Below are 16,479 nucleotides of genomic sequence, written 5' to 3'. Positions count from 1 at the left end.
GGAGGGGAGGGGAGGGGAGGAGGAGAGGAGAGGAGGAGAGGAGAGAGGGCCAAGAGAGAACGAGTGAGTCAGGGACAGGGTGGCTCATGTCTGTAACCGCAGCAATTTGGAGGCTAAGGCAGGTGGATTACCAGGAGTTTGATTATAGTCTGGGCTATGCAGTGAGTTCCAAGCCAGCTTAGACTATCATGCAAGAGTCTGTCTCAAAACACAAGAGAGGTTGGAGAGATGGCTCAGCAGTTAAGTGCACTGGCTGCTCTTCCATAGGACCAGTGTTTGATCCCTAGTACTCTCATGAGAGCTTGTAACCCTCTGAAACTCCAACCACAGGGGACTTGATGCCCTCTCCTGGCCTCTGTGGGCACAGCACGCACATGGTGCACAGACATACATTCAGGCAATAGACGTGTACCCATAAAATATAAATAAAATCCTCCAAAATTTCTGGGGAGGCCCATGGTGGCAGATGCCTTTAATCTCAATACTTGGGAGGTGGATCTCTGTGAGTTCAAGGTCAGCCTGGCCTACCTAGTAAGACTCTGTAGCAAACAAGGATAAAGGTCCTGGGGTAGGAAGAAAAGTGACTAGAGGACAGGTCAAACTGAGGTGGCCATGCCAGGCTGTTGGAGAACCCAGTGGGTCCCTTAGAACAATGGAGTGCCTCATGTGGATTACTGGGCAGCTGAGGAAGAAACCCCACCCTGGGCACTTTCAGTCGGATAACTATGGAGAGGCTTTTCTCTGCAGAGGTGGGCTCCTGTCCGCAGGGAGGACGACCTGGGCCCATCTCAGGCACACAGGGATATGGTCTTTCCGTCCCTTTATCCCCCTTCCCGGGGCCCTGTCACTATCAATATCCCCTGGGTGTTGGTGACTCTCACTGCATGCCTGTAAGTTTCCTAATATAGCCCGACTGTTTCATTTCTAATGGGAGGCCAAGAGTTGCTCTCAGTTGCAGTCTCAAGTTTTCTTGGGCTTAAAGGGACCCTGTCAGCCCATCTCAGGCCAAATTCTAGCTACAGGTAGGTGGCTGGATTCAGTTTCACAGACTTCTCCAACCTGGAGATTAGATGTCTCCTCTGTCCCCATTTTCCGGCTTCTCTGCCCTATTCATCATCCTTTCTGTTTTCTCTCCCTCCTCATGCTCTTTGGAGAAACAGGAGGAGTGTAGCTAAGCACGGAGTTTGGGCTCTGGCGATACGTGAGCTTTGTCATCCCATGTGTCTTTCATCTTTGCCAAACCTGAACTTTTTCTTCAAGGTGTTTTGTTTTGTTTTGTTTTGAGGGTTTTTTGTTTTTGTTTTTGTTTTGTTTTTGTTTTTTCCCCTCACAGATGAGGCAAAAAGACAATAAAAGTTGAATGGACTCATTTCATTCAGCTGTGCAATATGTTTGTATTGAGTCCCTAATGCTTGTGTTTCTAAGCAATAAACAAAACAGGTAGGGATCCTTGCCCTTACAGAGCTTGCCGCCAGTAAGAACAACAAAGGGAAGGAAAAGAAGACGTCTACTGTTTTGTATGTGCTCGAGGGAGACTGGAGCTAAGAAGGGGATAGAAACCTCCTGTGGGAAGGTCATTGCTTCAAATAACATTGTCAGAACCGTTGACAGGAGTGGAGGCTTGAAGACAACAGGGGAGCGAGCCAGTAGGTACCTGAGGGAAGGCCGTTCTGGTCAGAGAGAAGGGCACTCCCAAAAGTTCCTGAGGTAGGACCCACTGATGCTGGTCTGGGAGAGGAACACCCAAGAGGCCTCTATGCCTAAAGTAGAGGGGAAGGTGAGGTCAGAGAAGTAGTGGGGCTAAAATTCAGGAGGGTCTTGTGGTCACCAGGGCCTCAGCTTTTCTTTGGAAGAAGGGCAGAATGGGGTGATCCGTCTGCATATTTGGACAGAGCCCCTCTGAGTTGCTGGCCAGTTGCAGGCAGAGGAGGAGAACAGAAGGTCCAGTCATCACCGAGTTCAGTGAGGATGCTGAGAATGGGCTGGAGTCAGGACCACTCTCATGATTCCTGGTGGATATTTGCAAAAACACTGCTGGGCATTGTTGTTTGTCTGTCTGTCTGTTTTTTTTTTTAAAATTTTCTTTAATTTTATTTATTTATCTAAATGAAAGCCATCTACTTTGGTAATGAAGCCTCTAAGGGGGGGGGGCTTAGTAGGTTTTTAGGTCACAGGGACAGGTCCTTACTTTTCTCAAAGCTTGCAGAAGGTTTTGGAGGTTTGGGGATGTTCATTCTGTGACCTGTCGGTCCTTTTGCTTTTAGGTCTGCACTGTGATAGGTTCACCATGGTGGGAGAATAATGCCTGCCCACTTCAAGAAGTGAGAAAGGGAAGACATGGCCTCCCATGAGGCCCCGCCTCTTAAAGGCTCCACCACCTCTGAATAGTGCCATACTGGGTACCAAGCCTTTACCACGAAGATATGTGAGGGACTCTTAAGATGCAGCAAAGGCTCTGACTGGCCACTTCAGGGCAGTGGACGTTGATGCCATAGTACTGGTACTCATGACAGCTCTAGAGGTGGACCAGAGGACTGGCTTTCAGTGCTACTGTAGGAAAGACTAAGAGGTTGTGGTGTGTGTGTGACATCTAGGGACATCTGCTTCAGGCTAACATCTGGAACTTGGGGGGGGTAGGGATTATATTTTGGAGGTCAGCAGGACCTACATAGTGAAGACAAAGCACTAGATGATGTCGTCACTGTGGAACCAGTTTGAGGTGGAGCCCTGGGGATAGCTCCATGGTAGGAGAGGGACGAAACAGTCTTCATGACAGTTCTGTGTCAGCTTCTTCACAGAGCTCAGATGACCTCAGCACCAGTACAACTTTCTCAGAGACCTTTCCTTTCAGCATTCCGGAGTTACAGACTCTCTAAGCTTTACCACTGAGAAGTAGAGGGTGATCACTCTTTCTGATAAGAAAGTGGAGACACAGAGAGGTCAGGCTAGTTGCCTAAGGTCACACAGCAAGGGTAGAGGTGATCCTTGGAGTCAATCTGCCTTTCTACTTGTGCAAGACTGCTGCGGTATACTTATCCTCACGAAATGGGGTGCTTGTGTCTGCAGGGGCCCTTGGCTGCTGGCAGCTCCTACACCACCAGTCTGAGCGCTAGGTCTTCTGTGGTTTCGATTTGATGGCCACAAGCGCATCTCACAGCTTCAAGTGCCCTAGCCTTGTATTGGAACACTCAGGCGGCCTCTCATTCTCAGAACTCCATGCACGTTCATAATGTCTCTTCTGTGGGACCATGAACACATGGCTTCCTGAGTCACACACCTGTGATCTCATGTAGTCAAAAGACACACACACACACACACACACACACACACACACACACACACTCACACCTCATGCTTCCCAGCATTCATGCTGCCTGCAGACTTGCTGTCTTATCTGTTCACAGCCTCACTAGTCACACCACCTTAGGCAATAGGACAGCCGAGCATTCGTTCTGTGTACCAGTGGGGTCTTGCCTGGCCACAACCTTACCCCTCCCCCTCTAGCACGCCCCCCCCCCCCACAATTCAGCCCTCTGATGGTTTTGCACGATCAGTCAATCCTGCCTTTCTGTGCAGTTCTGACCCAGGACTGCACCACAGCCTTAAGTTAGGTAGCCCCACTGGGCTTTTTTCAAACAGGCTGCGTGCACACTGCTTTGCACCGGCCCTCCACACAATGCTGCCCAGAGCTACCGTTTCTAAACCTCGCTTAAGTAGAGTTCACAGCTTGACCTGCTCGGAAAACTACAGTGTAACCTACGGATTCACACACTGCACACTCTGCTGCGACCTTAGCATGTTCCCACCATGGGAACGTTTATATCATCTCGAAGATTCCATACCGCACCCAGCACCGGGGCCTCGACACAGCTTCGCGCTGATTCTCTTGACTCACACAACTCACTGGACACTTGAGGTTCCCACCAGTGGGAGCATGCACTCCTTGTCCTTAGAATAACCTCTGCTCTCTTCGGGCCCCACCCCTTCTTTTCCATGTTGTGGGGGGCTCACCAAGTCCCCGCCATTTAACTGACACAGCTCTCTTTGCCCGCCCCGCAGGAACCTATCAAGGCCAATTCACCAACGGCATGCGCCATGGCTACGGTGTGCGCCAAAGCGTGCCCTACGGGATGGCAGTGGTGGTGCGTTCTCCGCTGCGCACTTCTCTGTCCTCGCTGCGCAGCGAGCACAGCAACGGAACGGTGGCTCCGGACTCACCGGCGGCAGATGGGCCCATTCTGCCTTCGCCCCCAGTGCCGCGCGGTGGCTTCGCGCTCACTCTGCTGGCCACAGCAGAAGCCGCGCGTCCCCAAGGGCTGTTCACGCGTGGCACACTGCTGGGTCGTCTGCGACGCTCAGAATCACGCACGTCGCTAGGCAGCCAGCGTAGTCGCTTGAGCTTCCTCAAGAGCGAGCTGAGCTCCGGAGCCAGCGATGCCGCATCCACTGGCAGCCTGGCCGAGGGCGCTGAGGGCCCCGACGACGCGGCTGCGCCCTTCGATGCCGACATCGACGCCACCACCACGGAGACCTACATGGGCGAGTGGAAGAACGACAAGCGCTCGGGCTTCGGCGTGAGCGAGCGTTCCAGCGGCCTGCGCTACGAGGGCGAGTGGCTGGACAACCTGCGCCACGGCTACGGCCGCACCACGCTGCCCGACGGCCACCGCGAGGAGGGCAAGTACCGCCACAATGTGCTGGTCAAGGGCACCAAGCGCCGCGTGCTGCCGCTCAAGAGCAGCAAGGTCCGCCAGAAGGTGGAGCACGGGGTGGAGGGCGCCCAGCGCGCAGCAGCCATCGCGCGCCAGAAGGCCGAGATTGCCGCCTCCAGGTAGGTGCCTGGTGGAGACACACAGCCTAGGAAGTCCCGAGCCAAGTCTGGTCGGACATTTCTCTACAGTGAGAGTCACCCATGTATCTAGTTATCTACACGCTTGGACATCATGCCTCAGTTATTCGCTCAGTGGCTGCCATCCACCCTATCCCAATCCTTGGCAGATCTTGTCTCAGCAAGTCATCCACTCACCCACTCCACTCAATGCTTACCCACCCCACCATGCAGTCACTCGCCCACCTCACCATGCTGTCACCCACCTAGACCATCATTCATTCATTCATTCATTCATTCATTCATTCATTCAGCAAGCCTAGCAGTCACTCACCCAGACATCCCTCCAATCCCTTCACAACTCTGACACTCAAACAACACCTCCGTTCACCTAACCCTTCTACCTATCTGAACACTTCCTGTTTCTCAATCTCTTTAATAGCCACCAGAGCAAAGTATCCACCCACACGGCCACACCCACCCTCATCTGCTAGCCAAGTTCCCATCCCTTTTCACTCCCCTGGCTGTCTAATCTCCTACCCGACCACTTACGCAAAGACTCACACATATATTCGACCACTTATCCATCCCTTATTCACCAAACGTCTCAACTATGCCATCCATTGTAAAAACCACTCACCCAACATTGCTTTCAGTCCATTCATTCAACCTCCCAGCCACACTTTTATTCGTAGGGATATCCACTCCCACTCTCTCAATGACCCTGTCACCATCCATCCATCTAGCCACATCCATGCCTAACCATACTTCCATCCAACCATTAGTTACACTCCCATTCACCCAACCCTGCTTACCTATCCAGTTTCCCCGCCTGTGTATCCAGTTACCCTTCCACCCGCTCACCCCCACCCTAGGGATAGATCTACAGTCTATCCCTGAGTCTGATCATTGTCTGATCATTGTAAAGCAGATTGAGGTCTCCTGTTGTCTTAAACAATGCTTAAGTGTGTGTTAAACAATTGGACCCCTCCCAGGCCTCTAGCAGCCTTGCAAGCTTTCTTGTGCTATTTTAGAGCAGCTAAATGAGGCTGGGAGCAATAAGGAGCTTTGTCTAGCACTAGCCCAGAAGGTTTGAGAATCCCCATATGGTGTCACCGTTTCTTAATTGTCCTCTTCTCTGGCCAGTTGTCTTTTCTTCTCAAAGCTCGATAACCTCATCTGAACAAACAGGGCTGTTCTGAGGGTTGAGAAAGCCAGTACAGGGTGAATCTCCCCCAGAAGCAGACACTCAGATGGAGATCTGAGTGCTGGCAGTGGGGTGTGTGTGTGTGATGTTCGTGTGGAGCACTCTTAGGATCAACAGTCTGGAGAAGGAAGGAAGCAGGATGGGGCTGGCAGAGAGGCCTCCGTCAACCACATGGGATGCTCTGTGGAGGGATGACTGTCAAAGTTATCCCAATTTAGGAAGAAGTTGGGCTCTCTATATGGAATGCAGACTCCTCTCCAGAAAGCAGCATGGCCTGGGTGCTGGACAGCCCCCTTTAGCCCAGGTTAATCCCTAGAGAAGGAAGCCCTTGGGTCCTGAGACAGAACCTGGAAGGTTCATTATAGTACCCACCAAGTACAGGCAGAACAGTGCCAATAGTCACTGACAGTCAACAGGGCTTCTTTGACAGAGCGAACCTGAGGCCCAAAGAATACAAAATACCTGCATCCCTTATTTTTTTGTGTCATGGCAGTGAGACTCAGTTCATGGTGGCTGGAGACTGTGGTAGAGGCTCTGGCTGCTCCTTTGTGGACCCAGAAGCCGAGAGTGAGACAGGAAGTGGGCTAAGAGTCACCTGCACCTAGTGACCCTTTATCAGCTAGGCCTCACCTTTCCATCACCTTCAATGCTTTCCAAAATAGTGTCACCGGCCAGAGAACAGTCATTTAAACCATGGGTGTGGGGGCTGGAGATGTGGCTTAGCAGTCCAGAGTGCTCGCTGCTCTACATGAGCATAGATAGTGCTGGGGAGCTCACTGCTCTTGCAGAGGACCCAGGTTTGGTTCCCAGCATTCACGACTGCCTTTAACTCTAGTTCCAAGGGATATGACATCCTCTCTTGACCTCTGCGGTTCACATATGAATATAGTGTATGTATACACTGAGGTGCATGCATATACATATAAATAAATAAATAAATAAATAAATAAATAAATAAATCTTTAAAACATGAGCCTGTGGGGGCATCTCCATTTCAAAACATAACAGTGCCTGATATCATGAAGAAAGCAAGCAGGAGAAGTCTTAAGTCCAAGCCTTTCAATTCCAAAGCTTTAATCTGCACAGCCTTAAACTTCAAATCATTCTGAATGTCCAGCAGTACATTAGACTAGGAAGGCAATCAAGGACAGTTCTTGTAAGACTTCTCGGTTAGAGGCTGCTAAGGTTAGAATGTTGCTGCTGTCTGAACTCGAAGGGAAATGGATTGCTGTATTAGCAATCTCAAGAGCTGGGAATTTTAAGAAGTGATTGGGTCATGAGGGCTCTGCTCTCATGGGTGTGTGTAGTGCCATTAAAGAAGTGTGAGTTTGCAGTGTGTATGCATACGTGCGTGTATGCATGTGTGTGTGTGTATGTGTGTGAGAGTATGTTTGTGTGTCTATATGTGTGTGTGTATGTGTGTCTCTGTGTGTGTGCTTCTGTGAGACTGTGTGTCTATGTATGTTTGAATGTGTGTGAGTATGTGTGAGAGTGTATATGTCTGTGTATGTGACAGTGTGTCTCTGTGTGACAGTGTGTCTTTGTGTGTGACTGTGTCTCTGTGTGTGACAGTATATCTGTGTGTGTGACTATGTGTCTGTGTGTGACAGTGTGTCTTTGTGTGTGTGACAGTGTGTCTCTCCGTGTCTTTGTGTGTATGTGTATATGTGTGTATATGTGTGTGTCTATGTGTGAGAGAGATAGTGTGTGTGTGTGTCTATATGTGTAAGAGAGAATGTGTGTGTTTGCATCTCTTTGTATTTTTATCTGTGTGTGGCAGAGTGTGCTTGTGTGTGTGAGTGTCTCTCTCTCTTTGTCTCTGTGTATGACAGTGTGAGAATGTGTGTAGTGTACACATTCAGATGCATACAGAGAGCCTGCATGTGGAAACTAGAGGTTAACCCTGCTCAGGAGCTATCTATCCACCCTGTCTTTTCTTGCTTTGTTTTGTTTTGTTTTGTTTTGTTTTGTTTGGTTTGGTTTGGTTTGGTTTGGTTTGGTTTGGTTTGGTTTGGTTTTGTGTTTTGTGTTTTTTGTTTTTTTGAGACAGGGTTTCTCTGTATAGCCCTGGCTGTCCTGGAACTCACTTTGTAGACCAGGCTGGCCTCAAATTCAGAAATCCTCCTGCCTCTGCCTCCCAAGTGCTGAGATTGAAGGCATGCGCCACCACCACCTGGCCCACCCTGTCCTTTAGAACATGATTTGCTTGCTGGCTTCCCAGAGCACCCTGGGGATCTTGGACTTTGCCTCTCCAGTGCTAGGATCATAAGCATGAGCCATCATGCCTGTTTCTTTTCATGTGTTCTGGAGTTCAAACTCAAGACCCTCATGCTTATATGACAAGCACTTTACAGACTGAGTGAGCCCTCAAACCCTGGTCTGCTTCTGCCAATCTAGCCCTTAGCTCCTTCGAAGGCTGGAGCGTACATGTTGCCATTATGAAAGAGAATGGCCTTATCTGAGGCTGAACTTGCTTCAAGTTGTCGGTCTTCAGAGCTACAGCCAACAGTGTCCTGAAGTAAGAAACTGTGCCGTCTGAGGCGTACTGTGAGCAGCACAAATGGCCCGAGGCAGACCAGGCCTATGAACAGGCGACCATACAACTGATTGTCCAACCTGAATACTTTTTGAGTTCAGGGAGCACTGTTGGAAAGACAAAACGCTTGCAGTGGAATTGATTTTAATTTTCTAGAAAAGTTGCAAGGAGGGGGCTGTGGAAGGGACTCAGGGGTTGAAAGTGAATAGTGTGCTTGCTGAGGGCCAGATTTCAGTTCCTAGCACCCATGTTGCATTTGCAGCACCCAGATCAGGCAGCTGAGAACCTCCTGTAACTGCAGCCCGAGGGGATCTCATGTCCTCTCATGGACGAGGCAGACACATGCACACCCCTCCCACATACACATAAATTTTTTTTTTTTTTCCGAGACAGGGTTTCTCTGTGTAGCCCTGGCTGTCCTGGAACTCACTTTGTAGACCAGGCTGACCTCGAACTCAGAAATCCGCCTGCCTCTGCCTCTCAAGTGCTGGGATTAAAGGCGTGCGCCACCACCGCCCAGCAGTAAAGTAAATATTAAGAAACGAAAGTTGCGAGGAGATGCAAAGAGTTCGCATCTCTTTACACCAAATCTGTACTGTTGACTTCTTAGGTCACCGTAATGCATTTCTCAAGCAAGAGGTATGGTGATAGATGGCTCAGCAAAGTGGTTAACTGGTGAGCCTAAGGGCATGAGTCAGACCTCTAGACAGGCAAGGACAAAAGCCAGGGTGATGCTGGGAGGTGGAGACAGGTGAACTCCCGGGGATTGCTGGCCAGGCAGGCAGGTGGTGGCTGAGAAACATCTGATGTCCGCTGATTCTGAGATCTGCTTGCCTTTCCTTAGTCAAGAGTACCGGGATCGAGGGTGTGCGCTACCACCATCCAGCTCAGTTTGTTATCCTTTGAGACAGAGTTTTGTCCAGCTCAGACTAACCTAGACTCACCATGTAGCTAAGGTTGTCTTCAGATTCCTGCTCTTCCTGCTTCCATCTCCTGAGTGCTGGGGTCACCAGCATTTGTCACCATGCCCAGAACTGTCTTAGGTCCCCTGGGGACATCACAGAGAGGAACAAATCAGAGTTTGTATTCTGGGTTCAGAAGACCGTGAGATGATATACTGTCTCTTGTACCAGCTGCATGGCCTCACCCAAGTTGTTTCTCTACTCTGACTGTGGGAGCCTCGTGCTGTATAGAACAGAGAGGAGGTTAGGAGGAGCTGAGCTCACGACTGGCCTAGAGAAGCCAGCAGTGCAAATCACTGTCAGTCAATGTGTTCCGTTTTAAAGACAAAGGGATGAATTCTGGCTGAGGACAGCTTTCCCCAAAATGTCCCTAGTGACATAGAGATACTTCAGTGTGCTCTCTTACATTCCTTGCCCTGGTCCTTGGGAGCACCTGTGTGTTTGAATGTGTGCACGATCACTGAGAAGGTCCCCAAGCCCTGCAGCTGGCCTGGGCATCTGGAATGAGGATCTGGTACCCACAATCACACACTTGGAACTCTGGGGAGAGCTGGAGACTTCATGAATATACAGCCTGAGTGGGAGTGGCTCCAGGCTCCAATTCAAGCCCAGCAGAATTTCCAATTAAGGGAGTTTTGGAGTTAGGAGGAAACAGGATTGCAGCATCTTCCTGAAGGCTCTTCCCTCCCTGGGGCTTTGGTGCTGTAAGCTGGATGCAGAGAGACTGGAAGCAGCTCCCAGAACTCAGCAAGGCTGGGCTTCTGTTTTCTGTAGTCACTAGCTCATGGCTCCCTGCTTGGTTATGTCTGTAAGCTCAGAGTCCATAACCAGGACATCTCTCCCTGACCAAGGAAGGGTACCAACACATCTCGCCCCTTTAAGATGGACAGTGGACAGAAAAATATTCTAGACTCTCATTCTGTGCACTAGCCTCTTGTCGCATGAAACTCTGGGGTCCGTGAGATTCATTTATTCCCAACTAACATGTGGGAAATACGCCCTGGACTTTAGAGTCTTACTAAAAAAGAAGGCAAAGTAAGCTGTTAACTTTTTAAAAAAAGATTTATTTATTTATTATATGTAAGTACACTGTAGCTGTCTTCAGACACACCAGAAGAGGGTGTCAGAGCTCATCACAACTTCTTGCTCCGGCTCTGCTCGCTCCAGCCCCACTCAGAGATTTATTTATTATATGTAAATACACTAGATGTCTTCAGATATACCAGAAGAGGGCATCAGATCTCACTACGGATGGTTGTAAGCCATCATGTGGTTGCTGGGATTTGAACTCAGGACCTCCGGAAGAGTAGTCAGAGCTCTTAACCGCTGAGCCAACTCTCCTGCCCCGCTGTTAGCTTTAAAAAAATAAATAAATTATAAAGAGCCAGGGAGATGGATCAGCTGATAACTGTGCAAGCATGAGGAGTTGAGTTTGATCTCCAGCACTCACATAAAACACACACACACATACACACACACACAGACACACACACACACACTTACTTCGTGGTTGCACAAACTTGTAATGCCAGCACAGGGGAAGTGGACAAGAGAGTCCTAGGGGCTCTGGGCAGACAGCATGGGTTAATCAGCAAGCCTAAGGTGAGAGATCCTGGCTCAGGCAACCATGTTGGACAGTTCCTGAGGATCCACACCTGACACTGCCCCCTGGCACCCACATGCACACACATTTATGATGCACATATTTGTGTGTACACACTACTGCTTACATGTTGGAATACTTGTGTTTCAGATACACTTTGTCAGGGGCAAATAGACTGTTGATATTAACTCTACCTACTTCCTGCTACTTTTTAAAAGGTGGTTCCTAGAAACAATGTAATTATGTGTGTGAATTATTTACATCACATTTTTATTGGAGAGTGTTGCCCTGAGTCTTAGAGCCATCCACACCCTCAGAGATAGTCCAGCCATTCTCTGACCACGTGGGGAAACTGAGGCACAGAAAGTATGTCATCATGCCCACAGACACCGAGGGATCCAGGCCTTTGGATTTTGTGGCCAAGAGCTCTTTTCCTAACTCCTTTTAAGGTCATGGGTCTAGGTGGTGGAGGGAAGCGAGGAGATGCCTCAGCTTCTCTGGTTGTCACACCCGCCTACGCCACAGTTAATGGTTCCCTCTGGAAGGCGCACAGACCGTGGCTGAGGGTGGGGCCCCGACTGCCTGCTGCTGGTTTCTTTCCAGCTCCCACTTTCCTCCTTTCTCAAAGGAGAAGGCGGACAACCACCTCACAGCTTTGACAGGGACCACAGCAGTCTGTTTGCTGAGCTCTCTGGCTGGGGCTTCATGCATACCTCTGCTGTTGTCTTCTAATGTTCTCCTGTGTCCCCCATGTGCAAGCAAGGGACACTGCTGGAATGTTCTCAACTGCCCCACGATGAAGTCCCCAACAACTTAGAAGAATGTATACCAGAATGATATCGCTGCATTGACTCTTCTGTCCCTTGACCCACTTCCTGCCTCCATTCCTTCCTGGAACTGCCCTCTGGGAGACCCTATGTTGAATGCTGGCTTTGTAGCTTGTTAGGGACTGAAATTCTGTGCACAGTGGTTAGGAGTTGGGGCTGTGGTGTTGATGGGCTCAGGTTTGGATCTGGGGTTAGCACAAGCCAGACTAAACACGTCAGTCGCACTGGGAGTCAAAGCTGACAGGACCTGGTGCAAGAATGCCCCCTCTTTGCTGTATGATGTCCCCATGACTGGGTTTCCTTTCACAGGGTTTGGTGACTCTGTTCTGCGTAGGGCATGAGCTGTATCATTGTGCACGTAGTGAACGGTCAAGGTCAGCATCCCTCAGAGATTCACCGTGAGTGGGTGAAGTCCAGGACTGGATGTGATGGGTGCTAGAACTGAGGGAGGAAGGAGCTGAAATGGGCTTGGGGTTGGGTAACCAAGGCAACTGCTGGAAGGTGGTGAGGGACAAGCAATCCACAAGTGATCCTGCAGGTGGCCACCTCCAGCTGGGAGTTCTCAGGTGGAAAGACAAATTCTAGGTAGAAAGAACTTAGGAGGTGTGTCCCCAAGGTTTGAATATGCAGGAAGTGACAAGTCCTCAAGTGGCCTGGAAGTAGAAGGCAGCCAGGCAGCTGGGTCAGGCCAGGATAGGATGAGTGTCGAATGCCAGGGACAGGAATGTAGGAGTAGTTCCCTGAGGTTGCCCATGTAGGTGATATGTTTTATTGACAGGTAGCAGGTTTGTACCTGACTGGCTAGGACATAGGAACCTGGCCTCTTCAAGTCCCCGTGTGAAAGCTGACATTGCCTAGCTCAGCCTGAAGGTTCATTGACTCAGTGTTAGCACACATTTTGATGATTAGTATTTTTTGAGACAAGGTCTCCCGTAGCCCAGGCTTGCCTCATACTCTGTGCTGCTGAGGATGGCCTTAAATTTTTGACTCTCCTGTCTCCTCCTGGAACTATGAGTACCTGCCTCCATCCAGGTTTATTTGGTACCAGGGCCCTGTGCATGCTGGGCCAGCATTCCACTAAGTTAGCCACAGTACTCCACCCCAGTTCTTGATTTTTTTTTTCAAGAAAAAGTGGAGTACTTTTCTTGAAGTTTGTATTTGATATAAAATTCTTGGTATTAACATAAAAATTTTCCTCTCTATATTTTTTTTAAATCATAAAAGAACATATAAAATAGTCCAGTATAGTAGGTAACTATTCTCCTTTGATTTGCCAATCATTAACACTGATGCCATTTTGCTTCATCTTTTTTTTGTTTGTTTGTTTGTTTGTTTTTTCGAGACAGGGTTTCTCTGTGTAGCCCTGGCTGTCCTGGAACTCACTCTGTAGACCAGGCTGGCCTCTAACTCAGAAATCTGCCTGCCTCTGCCTCCCAAGTGCTGGGGTTAAAGGCGTGCGCCACCAGGCCCGGCTCTTGCTTCATCTTTTATACATGTAGTTTTTGGTTATTGTTGTTGCTGTTGTTTTATTCTCCTGAAATAGTCTGCTCTACCGTTCCCGAGATAATTTATCTGAAAATACTTTTAAATGCACCTCTAAGGAGCAATGGCATCTGGGCTGCTGAGACGGCTTCTCGGGTAAAGGCACTTGTCGCTGTTAAGCCCAAGTCACCCAAAGGGACCCCAAAGACCCTTGAGAAGCCAACTCTGAGCTTTCGAGCAAGGATTCTCACAGTCCCTGTCACAGCGGGCCAGAAGTGAGAGCCTTGAGTCTAGGGGTGCGGGGTATTTATTGTGGTCATATAGCAAGCTTGGGGAATTTCCATACAGGTTGGTAAGTTAATATTTTAAAAACTGCATTTCTAGCCAGGTGTGGTGGCACACGTCTTTAATCCCAGCACTCGGGAGGCAGAGGCAGGCGGATTTCTGAGTTCGAGGCCAGCCTGGTCTACAAAGTGAGTTCCAGGACAGCCAGGGCTATGCAGAGAAACCCTGTCTCAAAAAAACAAAAAACAAAAAACAACAACAACAACAAAACCAAACTGCATTTCTGATGTAATCTGCAGGAACAAAACATGGCGGTAAACTCACCTGACAAACAGCATGGCTAGGTTATCTGTTTTCTGCAGGATGTCTTAGGTTATCTATATGTTCCTTGGCCCTGCTGTTGTAGCCTGACTGGCTGTTGCTAAAGTGGAACTGGCATAGGATGTTTGCTCAAGTAGACGTTGTGATTTTCTTCCTGCAATTGGAGTTTAGCCCCTGTTCAGGTCTTGCCCAAAATGGAGCTTTTCCTCAAAGACGGGGTTGGTTGGGCTTGACCTCACCAAGCTTGATGACCGGAGTTGGATCCCTCGGTGGGAGGAGAGAACGGACTCTTTCAAGTTGTTCTCTGACCTCTTCACAAGCACTGTAGCACACACGCCCACACCCTGCACACCGCATAGACCACAAAAAGGTAAAAGTGAGAGCATTATGCTTGTGACTCCAGTGCCCTTGCTACGCTTACCAGACGGACCACGCCCACTCTATGACAGTGATTTCCTTCTCGGTTTGAGCCAGTGCCTTTTGCATCCGGCTGTTCTGAGGTGTCTCAGCACAGTTTTGATTAGCTTTTCTCGGATGCCTGGGGATGTTAGCCAACTTCCTGGAGCTTGTTGGCTCTTCAAACACTTTCTTAAAAGAAATATCTCAGGGCTGGAGAGATGGCTCAGCGGTTAGGAGCACTGATTGCTCTTCCAGAGGGCCTGAGTTCAGTTCCCAGCAACCACATGGTAGCTCACAACCATCTGTAATGGGATCTGATGCCCTCTACTGGTGTGTCTGAACACAGCTACAGTGTACTCATATAAATAGAATGAATCTTTTAAAAGAAAAAAAAAAGAAATATCTATTCTTCCATTTTAATTGGGTTCTCTCCCCATGTCTGACTTTTGGAGATAGGATCTTTAAAAAAAATGTTTTAAAGATTTTATTTATTTATTTTAAATATATGATGAGTATACTGTAGCTGACTTCAGACACACCAGAAGAGAGCATCAGATCCCATTACAGATGGTTGTGAGCCACCATGCAGTTGCTGGGAATTTAACTCAGGACCTTTGGAAGAGCAGTCAGTGTTCTTGACCTCTGAGCCATCTCTCCAGCCCATTGAGATAGGATCTTGTTGTGCAGCCTCCAGACTGGCCTTGAACTTGTACGTCTCCCACCTCAGTCACCAGGGTGCTGTGATTATAGCTGAGTCCTCACACCTGTTGTATGGTTTCTCTTTATTAAACTATGAAGGTTCTTTGTAGAGTCTGAACACAAGCCCCTTGTCAGACACCCCCCCCCCCCAGACTTTTGTTTAAAACACAAATATAAGCTCAGGCTCAACATCAGACACAATTTTTGTGATTTGCAAATATTTCCCACATTCTGTGGGTTGTCCCCTGCCCCTGCCCTTGTCACGAGGACTGAACTCAGAGTTTGGCCCATAGTAGGTGTATAGTCAGGTTCTCTAGAGTCACGGAACTTATGAACTATCTCTCTCTATTGAGGGGATTTGTTGTGATGAGTCTGTAGTCCAACTAACCCAACCATGGGCAGCGGGAATGGGAAGTCCAAGAATCTAGCAATTGCTCAGTCCCACGAGGCGAGTTGCTTCAGCTGGCCTTCTGTAGAAGTAGGTTCCAACAGATCTGCTGGCTAGTAAATGCAAACAGGCAAAGAGTGAATCTTCCTTCTTCCAAGGTCCTTATGTAGGCCTCCAGCAGAAGGTCTGGTCCAGAGTAAAGATCCAGGTGGTGTGTACCACCACGCCTGGATCTGGGATGTACTTTGTCCCAGGCTGACCTTGAACTCAGAGATCTCCTTGCCTCAGTCTCCTGGGATTAAAGGCTTGTACTACCTTGCTTGGGCCTAAGCTTTTCATGGCCACTATGCCTCAAGATCTCCATGCCAAGATCTAGGCCAGAAACTTGTGTCTTCCAGCCTCAAGATCTGGATCACAATTGAGCCCTCCAATTATGGGTTGTAGTTCATTTCAGATAGAGTCAGGTTGACAACTGGGAATAGCTATTACACTAGGCAGTGTTCTATCATTGAGCTACACCCTTAGCACTTTCTTTATTTGATTCTGTAATGAGATCTCACTAGGTTGCTCAGGGTGGCCTTGAACTAGTGACCCTTCTACTTCAGTCTCCTGGTGTCACCAGCATGGGCCACTATGCTCAGCTCTTTCTGCTTTGTTTGTTTGTTTGTTTTTTAAGTTAGTATACACAGTTCTCACTTTAGGGTTGGCGTCCTTTGAAGCACTCAGGTTTTTAACTTTGATAGTGTCCAACTCAACTACCTTTTCTCATTCTCTACCTGAGAAAACATTGTCTAATCCAAACCTCTGTTTTTTTTTGTTTTTGTTTTTTTTTTTTTTTTTTTTTTTTAGATAGGGTCTTGCTATGTAGTCTTGCCTGTCCTGGAACTCACTATGTAACCAGGCCTCGAATTCACAGAGGCTCTCCTGCCTCTGCCACCTAAG

General features: G+C 48.8%; 1 protein-coding gene across 1 annotated transcript in view; it reads left to right on the top strand.

Annotated features, from left to right (window-relative positions):
• Jph2 (junctophilin 2) overlaps positions 1-16,479 on the top strand; it is a 66,782-nt gene that overhangs the window by 18,238 nt on the left and 32,065 nt on the right. The window contains exon 2 of the mRNA XM_029474390.1: positions 4,060-4,831. Coding sequence (XP_029330250.1) covers positions 4,060-4,831 — 772 coding nt within the window. The remainder of the gene's footprint in view (positions 1-4,059; positions 4,832-16,479) is intronic.

The sequence above is a fragment of the Mus caroli genome, chromosome 2 (genome assembly GCF_900094665.2).
Source record: "Mus caroli chromosome 2, CAROLI_EIJ_v1.1, whole genome shotgun sequence".
NCBI classification, from domain to species: domain Eukaryota; kingdom Metazoa; phylum Chordata; class Mammalia; order Rodentia; family Muridae; genus Mus; species Mus caroli.
This window is presented reverse-complemented; position numbering and strand designations above follow the sequence as displayed.